Source organism: Chelonia mydas, chromosome 7, assembly GCF_015237465.2.
Source record: "Chelonia mydas isolate rCheMyd1 chromosome 7, rCheMyd1.pri.v2, whole genome shotgun sequence".
Taxonomy (NCBI): Eukaryota; Metazoa; Chordata; order Testudines; family Cheloniidae; genus Chelonia; species Chelonia mydas.
In genome coordinates this window covers 70,573,758-70,585,979 of record NC_057853.1, presented here as the reverse complement: position 1 = coordinate 70,585,979, position 12,222 = coordinate 70,573,758, and the positions used below count along the sequence as shown (strand labels likewise).

General features: G+C 41.9%; 1 protein-coding gene across 1 annotated transcript in view; it reads right to left on the bottom strand.

The window, feature by feature from the left end:
- The window catches only part of CHAT (choline O-acetyltransferase), a 53,328-nt gene that overhangs the window by 16,049 nt on the left and 25,057 nt on the right, over positions 1-12,222 (bottom strand). Inside the window, exons 8-11 of the mRNA XM_007067235.3 lie at positions 4,251-4,420; positions 3,361-3,461; positions 2,538-2,666; positions 1,248-1,370 (exon numbers count right to left, since the gene is read on the bottom strand). Coding sequence (XP_007067297.2) covers positions 1,248-1,370; positions 2,538-2,666; positions 3,361-3,461; positions 4,251-4,420 — 523 coding nt within the window. The remainder of the gene's footprint in view (positions 1-1,247; positions 1,371-2,537; positions 2,667-3,360; positions 3,462-4,250; positions 4,421-12,222) is intronic.

Here is a 12,222-nt window from a genome sequence, read left to right as displayed (position 1 = left end):
GAGCTTGAATCCTATATGCTGCTGAGATATCTTCAGAAGGTCTCTGTTTTTCCCTGTGGATGGGGAACTGACGGCATTATGGCAGGTTGTGCAGTGTGCTTCAAGCTGCACCCCCTACTGGCAGATGCAACGCACAGGTAGGTGCTTACTGCACAGGGGAGTTGGTTTCCAACAGAGGTCTAGGGCTTCTCTTTCCCTTGGCCACTTGGCAGCTCCCACCACATTCAATGCCTATCCGCCAAGCTGCCCCCTCCTCCCCCCCCAGTGAAAGTGGAGGGGAGGTTGTATGGGACGGGAGAGGAAGGGGTGGGAGAGAGGGCAGGCAAAGTGAAACAGAGAGTGAGGGTGAGAGAGACAGAGAGTGAATAGGGACTGTTAAGTGGTGGAGACGAGGTGATAATGAATGTGGGGTATGGGATGAATAAGGAGAGAGGGAGCGGTAGAGTGGAGAGGCAAGGTGATGGAAGGGGAATAGATTGTGCTCATGGGTTTTAACTATGGCTCAGTCAGTCATTGATTCCTTGCACAGAAAAATAAAATAGAAGTGATGTTGGTGTGCACTGCACAGAACCTCTGGGCCCAAATCCCATATAGGAAAGGGGGTGGCACCTGGGTCTACTATTCCTGCCAGGGTCTGTATCATTTGTTTATATATTAGTAGCTGCAGCCTGCCTATGCCTATTTAGACAGGTTGTACTCTTTTCCCCAGGACTTCCTTTATGCTAAATAGTCTACTCAGTCATGTGTTTACTCATTTCAAGCTTTTGGGTGATGTGATTGTGTCCTGTAATTACACACCATTATTAGAGAAATCCAGAACTGGGTATGTTTTCATTATATTTTATATGCTGAATCTGAGCTACAACTTGGATTATAATAGACAGACAAGAGGCTGTAACCCTTCTCTGATTTATCGGCAAATGACAATTTGCTTCCCTTCAGCTTTTTAAGCTATAGGCCCTGTAACTTTGCAGTAACTGTGGAAGTTTTGCTTACTTTTCTAGCTGATTTAAATAGTTCCATTAGAATTGTAAAACAAACATATACCCTATGAGAGGGTGCTATATGTCAGAACAAAGTGACTACTATTATGGGTTTCCATCCTGTTTTTTAAGGGCCCCATCCAGCAGGCCTAACCTTTTATGCCAATGAGAGTTTGTCTGGGTGCAGGACTAGGCCCTTTGTTTTCCTGATTAATTGTAAATCTGTGCTCACAATATATTATTCCCATGATTTGATAAACATACCTGTAAAATGCCAGCTGAAGTGCTACTTGAATGTAGGCATCTGGGCTAGTCTTTTGTTTCTTGATAAACTCTTTTCCATAGTTTTCAAATGTATAAGCAATAAAATCTAGATTGTTTACTATCCTAGAAAACAAGCAGGGGCGTTTGTTGTAGAGGAAAATGCAAGATTCCCATATAATGTGGTTTGCAAGCAATATTTAGAAAACATTTTCCCCACGTACTGTTTACCACATATCTCAGCTAGCATCTATAGACATTTTCAGTCTAATGTCTGGCACTTGGCAACCAGTAAATTGTTCTCAACTAACAATCTCTAATCATGCACTAGTCTACATGCAACTTTAATCTTCAGCACTGCTTATGAGCTGTGACACTCATGTAGTTGTGCTCATTTGAGTTAAACACTTTCCCCCCCAGCAATTCTGCTCCTGAAGGATACACATGCTCTTTTTTGTTCTCGATTAAATATCAGTGAAGCACTTATATTTAAATAATGGAGAGATTAAAAGTCTAATGCAGGCCCTGATTTTATTATGAACTCCCATTTCAAAGAAATGTCACCTTTTGTTTATTTAGAAACAAGACAATTTTTATTTTATTTTTGGTATCTGGAATGAGCTAATGCCTCTCGTATTAGATCTTAGATTTTAAACACTTTGTTACCAGTGCTGCCTTATATAACGGGATCACAATAAGCGAAGATTTAAAATTGGTCATGTGTACATTGTTAATTTTCTGATGAAACTTAGACAATAAGCTTAAATCTCTCAAAAAACATTTTTGTCATTCAAGGTCACCGTGAAAAATTCCGCGCATATCCACTGTGATCTAGAAAATCCAGCTCCAAAGAACTGGCCTTTGTAGTAACAGTGTAGATACAAGCAAATTAAATGCTTGTCTATTCAAACCAGTTGTTTACAACTCCCCTAAATACATTTCCCCCACAGGCTTGGCTATGTATGGGTCAGATCAAATCATATACCTGTACAAATAGAGGCCATTGTTCGCATTTTATGTAAATAATGAATGCTGAATCAAATTTATTTCCAGTGGTATTTGTAGTTTCATTAACTTGTCCTATATTTAGATGAATGGAATGGAATGTTAGTGCAGTTCCTAGTGCATTGTATTAACCATACAGCCTGATCCTGTGAGGCACTGAGACCTTTTGCTTTCATGGGAATTGAGGATGATCAGCACTGGGTGGGATCGAGCTGTATAATAAATCAGTTGTTTGTTAAGTGGCTCACAACTTGAAGCAGTTCAGAAAAGTCCAGGAATCTGCCGTACCTTTGAAGTTTTTCTGCTGATGATGCTAAATGTCCCTGAATTTCTGGAGAGCATTTCCATCTCAATCTCCTTGGAGTAGGAAGCTCACTCACTGAATCAGCTCTGACTAATTTCTTAGAGCTTTCCTTCCTGTAAACATGTCAGAGAAAATACAAACGGGACATGGTAATAACCTATTTCTTACGAATGGTGTGATAACCGTTTTCTTGGTAAATCATTAGTTCCTGACGTAGAGAAACCAGAGTAAGCTCTTATATTACGGATGTTCTGTTTTGCTGGGAAAAACACACAAATGCAATGGGCCTAATTTTGATGTCACTTATACCAGTGTAAAGCAAGAGTAAATCCAAAGAGCTGATCAGTTCGAGTTGTCTTTAGATACATGGTTTTTATTTGGGTCTGTTTCCGCTTGTTGGGGCAAAGCCAAGGGTGAAACTCCCACTGAAAAAAGGCAACTAGGATTTGGTCCATTAAACAAAAGTGGAGGAAAATGAAAGTCCTAAATTGTTTCAATCCTTTCTTATGCGCAAACTGCGATTCCAGTTATAAAGAACCATAATCAAGAGTGTGAAGTTGTTCGGGGCGGGGGGGGGGAGGGGAGGGAAACGTGACTTCACTGTGGGTTTCAAAATAGAGTTCAAGTGGGGCTAAAGCCATAGGGGTGAATTTCTGAAAGAGGATCCCAGTATGTTTAGAGCAGATACCGCATTTTTTGTTTTCAGGCACATTCATTTCTTTTAACACTTAAGAGGCCCAATTAATGCGTTTGAGCAAAAAAACCCAGGATGCTGTCCTGTTATGTTAATAATGAAAGAGGACTCACATGTGCTTGAGCAAATGTTCGGTGCACTGTACCAGGACGATGCCATCGAAAGGGGAGTGTTCACACACAGTGCCACAGACTCCATCTCTTCCCACAACAAACTAGCAAGGGAAATGCCATAGCATAAATAATAAGCATAGGATAATGAACTGAATGCACTGTGCTTTGGATAAGAAACAGCAAGTATGCTGATGGCAGCAACATAGTGGAGGGCATTGTTATTTCTCCGCTGTGTTATTTGCACACGTCTGGAACCTGCTCCCTTCAGAGGGCCACTAGGGCCAGAGTTGGGAGAGCTTGAGGTTAAAGTGAAGGACTTGGAAAGAAGAGGAAATATCAGCTGCTCTCATCCTTTTTCTTGTTCTAGATTTCCTAATTCAACCTTTTTTCTTTCTTTTAGTCTGGGGTAAAGACATTTCTGGAATGTAGACGAGACAGATATCGTCTCAGCTGCATGGGTAAAGAGTAGCATTATGAATTCTGCAAGTGATTAAGTGTTAAAAAGGACAAACTATACACCTCAACACTTCCTGTTCCCCAAGTAGGACTTGTTTCCCCTGTCTGCCATCGCTCATGGACAGGAAGCCATTCTGGTCTCAGTGCCAGTGCTTCCCAGCCTCTTGCTTGACACGCTGCTAGGACCCCCCTCACCCACCCACCCCCCCGACTCTGCTGATTCCCCATCTGACTATCCTGCCTTTGCTCGTGGTCTATGCCTGATACTCCAAAGGAAATGAAAACCCTCTGTGATGTACTTGGCCTACTATGGCATGCAGATGGGTATCCATCCAGACCCCTGCGGTGATCAGTCCTGACACATGAGACTTGAGTATGCCATGGTTAGTGTGTATCAGAGCACAATTACATGTCAGAGTACAGTAAGATTTTACCTGCATGGGTTTGTCATACCAGCGATTGGCACCATTTTTATCATAGCCTCCCCCATGCAGAAGTTGCAAAGCCATATTTGTATCGTTGAGTTCCACCCCACTTGGGCCATCCAGACACACCAGGCATATACACCGTTCAATCATATCCAGGGAGTCTCGGTTAGTAGAGTCTGCGGATAAAACATTGACACATTTACAACTGCATCTTATTATTTGCATTACAATAGCACCTAGAGGGCCCCATAGAACGAAGTGGTGTGCAACTATAGACCATAATCCAGCAATGAGCTCCAGGCAGAAGGGCTCCTCTGTCCTGCACAGCCCTATTGCCATCAGAGCTCATTGACGGATCAGAGGTATAGAGCAGGAGGACAATTCCTACTCCAAAGAATTCAGTCTTTCGTGTTAATTTTGCAGTATAACTGTCTTTCTTTTACAGTAGTTCAATAGTATCAGTCTCCAAAAATTACACACCTTACCATAGCTCATGGGGCAAGTCAGGCCTTTGGTTTTCCTCAAGTAACCATGTAGGAATTCAGGTCCACTTCACTTCACGATGGACTTTTTCATCACATCATATTTGGGCAGTAAAATGACATCTGTTAGCTTTATTCCCATCACATTGCTTTTCATAAGAAATATTTAGGCCCATATTGTGAGAATTTCAATTTTGGGCTTCTTCACTCCAAGTCTCGTATGTAATAAAACACTGGGCTTTTGCTTGACAAAAGTTCCAGGGGGGACATATGCAACTAGATTTTATCAAAGCAGATGTGACCCCTGAAATGTGGCTTGACAAACATTCCACGATGAAATAACTGGATCTCTTCAGCGTCACCCCCTTTCATTAAGTAGTTTTCACAGTAAAAATCCTTTTGGAACAAAGAAACATTTATTTGTTCTCTCATTTAGCCTGAAAATTCTCAACTTGGGAGCACTGAAGAAAATCTGCCTAGTCCGTAAACTCAAAGTTTCTTGTAAAAAAACAAAAACAAAAAGAGTCTCCAACTTTGCCAGTTTCATGTCAATAAAGAAGATAACTCTACAGCTGAATGCTAAGCTGGTCTCAAATCACTGTCTAGAGGACAGAGCCCTGGACTGGCAAATGGGAGACCTGGGTTTTGGTCCCAATTCTGGCATGCTTGGGGACCTTAGGCAAGTCACGTCACTGCCCGGGGCCTCACCTTCCCCGTCTATAAAATAGGGATAATTATACTTATCCCTTTTTGTAAACCACTTTGAGATTTACTGAAAAAAAATGCCAGATAAGAGCTAGGTATTATTATTATAGCTTTTGACACGGTCTCCCACAGTATTCTTGTCAGCAAGTTAAAGAAGTATGGGCTGGATGAATGCACTATAAGGTGGGTAGAAAGTTGGCTAGATTGTCGGGCTCAACAGGTAGTGATCAATGGCTCCATGTCTAGTTGGCAGCCGGTGTCAAGTGGAGTGCCCCAGGGGTCGGTCCTGGGGCCGGTTTTGTTCAATATCTTCATAAATGATCTGGAGGATGGTGTGGATTGCACTCTCAGCAAATTTGCGGATGATACTAAACTGGGAGAAGTGGTAGATACGCTGGAGGGCAGAGATAGGATACAGAGGGACCTAGACAAATTGGAGGATTGGGCCAAAAGAAATCTGATGAGGTTCAGTAAGGATAAGTGCAGGGTCCTGCACTTAGGATGGAAGAACCCAATGCACAGCTACAGACTAGGGACCGAATGGCTAGGCAGCAGTTCTGCGGAAAAGGACCTAGGGGTGACAGTGGACGAGAAGCTGGATATGAGTCAGCAGTGTGCTCTTGTTGCCAAGAAGGCCAATGGCATTTTGGGATGTATAAGTAGGGGCATAGCCAGCAGATCGAGGGACGTGATCGTTCCCCTCTATTCAACATTGGTGAGGCCTCATCTGGAGTACTGTGTCCAGTTTTGGGCCCCACACTGCAAGAAGGATGTGGATAAATTGGAGAGAGTCCAGCGAAGGGCAACAAAAATGATTAGGGGTCTGGAACACATGACTTATGAGGAGAGGCTGAGGGAACTGGGATTGTTTAGTCTGCAGAAGAGAAGAATGAGGGGGGATTTGATAGCTGCTTTCAACTACCTGAGAGGTGGTTCCAGAGAGGATGGTTCTAGACTATTCTCAGTGGTAGAAGAGGACAGGACAAGGAGTAATGGTGTCAAGTTGCAGTGGGGGAAGTTTAGGTTGGATATTAGGAAAAACTTTTTCACTAGGAGGGTGGTGAAACACTGGAATGCGTTACCTAGGGAGGTGGTAGAATCTCCTTCCTTAGAAGTTTTTAAGGTCAGGCTTGACAAAGCCCTGGCTGGGATGATTTAATTGGGGATTGGTCCTGCTTTGAGCAGGGGGTTGGACTAGATAGAATATTCTATGATTAATAATATAGATATTCTATGATTCTATGATTATAATTTGAAAATGGAAAAATATGAAGTTAAGGTTGTGGGGTTTGTTTCATGAACACTTTATTGTGTAATCTATGCTCCGCTTCTCCTCCATCCCTTTCTGTCTCTGACACACTTTGAACTAAATGCACTTATTTTGGTTTTCAGTCTATGCTTCTCTCCCCCATTCTGTGTCTGTCTCTGTCTGTCTCACATTCAAAGATGATTTGCATAGGATTTTTTAACAGTTGGGCTTGTGCTCCCTTTTTCTTCTTTGTGATGGATAAAGGCATGAATGGTTTGTTTGTTTATTTTATTTTCTGTGTGGCTTTTAACTCCCAAACATAAGAATGTAAAGTCTAGTCTTCCCTGGGAAGGCCAGTAGGAAGTGTCAGAAATGTTTATTGTTAGCTCTTAATCCCTTAAGGTAAAAGGTAAAAGTGTGGCATCTTTCACAAAGTCTGTGCTTGTATTCCAAGGTATATTAGTCAGTGATTGACATTAAATGGTTGTTATCAAAATCAAACAAAAAACAATTTCATACACTGACTTAAAATCCCTCTGAACAGCTTAGCTTCCCCTCTCTTGCTTCATGTGATGTTGTCATTTACACTATCTCTTCAGTCACCGTGCAGTGAAAAAGAGGAAGAAAATGCACAGAGAAGAAAAGGCTACACAAGAGACAGAAAAGAAAACAAACAGAAAAGGACATGAGAGAAAATGGAAGCGAAGAACTATTCTGGGAGTTTGGGTGAAGAGGTTCACTCCTCCACTAGCTCAATCTAAGGGCAGCTCCAGCAAGAAATAGTTGGGATCCACTGGTTTAAAGTGATGAACAGGTCCAGGTTGTGAGCCCCTTGCTTGCTGTGGTGAACAGTTACAGGAGTAGTCTCATTGACCTCAGTTTACCCACAGGAGCAGACCTATTGCTCACCAGGACAAGTAAAGGGCTCATAGTCTGGCTCATAGAATTCCTGTGTGGTTCTACACGTAGACTTTAACCTCAAAATTGTAAATGAACAGATAAGATGATCTTGAAGAACTCATTTCAAGCCATGGCTTCTGTTAATTTAAATGGTTCCCTTGCAGCATGCATGATACGCCATAAATACAGAAAGAAAAGGAGTACTTGTGGCACCTTAGAGACTAACCAATTTATTTGAGCATGAGCTTTCGTGAGCTACAGCTCACTTCATCGGATGCATACTGTGGAAAGTGTAGAAGATCTTTTTATACACACAAAGCATGAAAAAATACCTCCTCCCACCCCACTCTCCTGCTGGTAATAGCTTATCTAAAGTGATCACTCTCCTTACAATGTGTATGATAATCAAGTTGGGCCATTTCCAGCACAAATCCAGGTTTTCTCACCCCCCGCCCCCCACACACAAACCCACTCTCCTGCTGGTAATAGCTTATCTAAAGTGACCACTCTCCTTACAATGTGTATGATAATCAAGGTGGGCCATTTCCAGCACAAATCCAGGGTTTAACAAGAACGTCTGAGGGGGGGCGGGAGGAAACTGCATTTGCTCCAACCCCTCAGACAGAGACAAACACCTATAAGATCTCTATCAAGCATTCTTACAACTACAATACCCACCTGCGGAAGTGAAGAAACAGATTGATAGAGCCAGAAGAGTTCCCAGAAGTCACCGACTACAGGACAGGCCTAACAAAGAAAATAACAGAACGCCACTAGCCGTCACCTTCAGCCCCCAACTAAAACCCCTCCAACGCATTATTAAGGATTTACAACCTATCCTGAAGGATGACCCAACACTCTCACAAATCTTGGGAGACAGGCCAGTTCTTGCCTACAGACAGCCCCCCAACCTGAAGCAAATACTCACCAGCAACCACATACCACACAACAGAACCACTAACCCAGGAACCTATCCTTGCAACAAATCCCGTTGCCAACTGTGCCCACATATCTATTCAGGGGACACCATCACAGGGCCTAATAACATCAACCACACTATCAGAGGCTCGTTCACCTGCACATCCACCAATGTGATATATGCCATCATGTGCCAGCAATGCCCCTCTGCCATGTATATTGGTCAAACTGGACAGTCTCTACGTAAAAGAATAAATGGACACAAATCAGATGTCAAGAATTATAACATTCATAAACCAGTCAGAGAACACTTCAATCTCTCTGGTCACGCAATTACAGACATGAAAGTTGCGATATTACAACAAAAAAACTTCAGATCCAGACTCCAGCGAGAAACTGTTGACTTGGAATTCATTTGCAAATTGGATACAATTAACTTAGGCTTGAATAGAGACTGGGAGTGGCTAAGTCATTATGCAAGGTAACCTATTTCCCCTTGTTTTTTCCTACCCCCTCCCCAGACGTTCTTGTTAAACCCTGGATTTGTGCTGGAAATGGCCCATCTTGATTATCATACACATTGTAAGGAGAGTGGTCACTTTAGATAAGCTATTACCAGCAGCAGAGTGGGTTTGTGTGTGTGTGTGGGGGGGGCTGTGTGTGAGAAAACCTGGATTTGTGCTGGAAATGGCCCAACTTGATTATCATACACATTGTAAGGAGAGTGATCACTTTAGATAAGCTATTACCAGCAGGAGAGTGGGGTGGGAGGAGGTATTTTTTCATGCTTTGTGTGTATAAAAAGATCTTCTACACTTTCCACAGTATGCATCCGATGAAGTGAGCTGTAGCTCACGAAAGCTTATGCTCAAATAAATTGGTTAGTCTCTAAGGTGCCACAAGTACTCCTTTTCTTTTTGCGAATACAGACTAACACGGCTGTTACTCTGAAACCTGTCATAAATACAGAGCGCTTTGCTGCTGGGCATTGGCTTTAAAGCTACCACGGCACTTTTGATAAGAGTAGGTCTTGTCCCAGTGTCCTTACCCATACATCTCTTCTTTCCCTAGTGCGTGCCATTCTGACGTGTCCCGGGATGGCTGTATGTCACTGGTGCTATGTGTGCATTATTGTTACATCCATTAGCATTCTTTAAAGGTGGAAGATGCTATATAAATGATTAATGTTGTTATTTGTATACAGAAGCTTCCTAATACTATGGAAACAAAAACTGGTTGGATAGCGAATTACAGAACGGCCGTCCCTGTTTGCTTACTCTGTGTTCAATGTTTCGCTTATGTTACCTCACAGGCTTATGCGTTTTATTACAGCAGCTGCCTACAAACCAGCAATCCTCACTCTGACAGATGGAGTCAGGGCTGCAATAACCTAGGTTTTTAAGGTGAATAAAATGAGACTCGCATGCTAGAAACAGCAAAGCAATGGGAAACTGCCCTTACCAGTGAACCAGAACATGTCCAGAGAACCAATCAGTCAAACACTGACAAGTTTATCATGTAAGCAGAAAATGAACTGAACAAGAACTCATGTACCGTGATTTGGGATGGGGAAAAAATTCTAGAAGGAATGAAAACAAGGGGCTAGCAGAGAACAAAAACTGCATGAACAATTTGTTCCTTTTACCCCCTTACCTAACATACAGAATTGCATTTAATATGGTAAATCAATCTTTCTGGAGGAACTATTTTTTTTAATAGGAAAAGAAGAGAAGGGAGTCATGGGCCTAATTTAGACACTGTAGGTGAGACTGCAACTCTAATGACTTTAGTAGATTTTCACTTGCTTACACCAAATCTGAATTTAGACCTCTGAATCTTATTAGCTTTGCGATATGAACTCACAGTTAATGACTGTGTGTGTATAATGGTGACCAGTGTCCAAGTATGACACCCTATAGCTCCTCTGCACCCTCACCCTCTTAAATACCCATTCTTTCTTGTCTATCTATCTGTCGAATCATATTTGTATGGCCCCCATTATATCTGAATGCCTCACAATCTCTAATATGTTTGTTCTCACAATACCCCTTTCCAGTGTAGAAAACCCATTCCTGCTGCTTCGCTCCCTTGCTCCCTCCACTGAAGAACTGCCACTGGCTAACTCTCAGTCTGCCCCAGCTCCCACTGTAGACCACCTGCGCCGAGATGAGTTTGTTGCCAACTCTTGTGTTTTTATTGCAAGCTTTGTAATATGGTTAGGGTACTAGGCTAGGACTTGAGAGACCTGGGTTCAATTCCCTGCTCCATCACTTCCTCTGTGGCCTTGGGCAAGTCATTTAGCCTCTCTATGCCTCCGATCCACAACTGTAAAAATGTTCCCGATGCCTCAGTTCTCCATCTGTAGCAATGACTTACCATATTAGTAGCCCTTCCCTACTTCACAGGGGTGTTGTGAGGATAAATGCATTAATGATGGTCAATGCTTTGAGATGCAAAGCTCTATCTGTCAGGTATTATTATACTATCACTTAGAGCAACAGCTCCTGGAAACAGATGATTAGCTGAAAACTCTCAGCTTCATTTAAAAAAAAAGTTTCTGCCCTCATGGTTGCAGAGAAAAGCCTGAAAGTGGTACAAGGGTACCCTACAGGCTTAGCAACCAGAAGACAAAGATTTTTTAAAAAAAAACCTCATGTTTTTTAAGCTAATCTCATGACTTTTTTTGAGGTCTGGCATGTTTTTTTTAATGCTTGGGATTGGCAATACTGTGTTTCTGTTATCTGCCAGAAAATGGGAATAATTGCTTTTAAAATAACAAAATCAGGATAAGCTATACTAGCTCTTTCTGCAAATGTTTGGAGCAACTCAGCGGACAGGTTTGTCTTTCCTCTTTTGCTGAAATTCACTAATTCAGTAGCTATGATTTTTTTATATCCAACTATTACTCTTTATGTCCCTTCAATTCTTTTTTCCTGTGACATCAGTTTGGCGACAGATCTCCATCCATTAGTGGCAATAAAACTGCTAGGTGTCCAAAGTCAACCCCTAAGCATATTTTAATGCTATTATGTCTCACCATCTGCTTTAACTCACCTGGATGAAGGTGTTTCCTGAAAGTCTAGCCAAACTCCAACAGCATGAGAGTGCCATGGCCATGTTGATATTTTATTTGTTTTTAGAACATTGAGATCTATGAGACCGACAGACTCAGAGAATTGGTATTGGGATAGGAAACTTTTTATGTCAAGGTTACTGGTATGAATGTGGCGTGGGTTGATAGCTTGGGGATTTGAGAAAGATATTGACACATTTTATGCTGTCTCTGATCTGTTGACTTCAGTTTCCAGTGCTGTGAATCTGGTATCCTTTGTAAACACAAGACAGACTTTTTTTTTATCATTAGAAGCACACTCTGATCAAAGGATAAGCTATTTGCTATGAGAGGGGAACAATAAGAGGGCATGAAATGGGTACACTTATCCCTTGCATACATGCAGAAGTAAAATGTGTATTTCCTTCTAGCATAGGCTCAAAATGTATGGCAAGTAGAAATCCAAGGAGCAGACCACTTGCAAAGCAGAATGAAAAGTGGATTTAAAGGAACTATGGAACACAGAAAAAAAATAGCAATGTTTTAAAGAAAATGTTCTCTTCCTACAAGTTCATACAGAAATGGCCACCATTTTGCTGTATGTAAACTTGTACCCCCAAATGTTGTGATATTTTGATAAAGGCCTGAACAAAAGCCCATTGAAGCCAATGA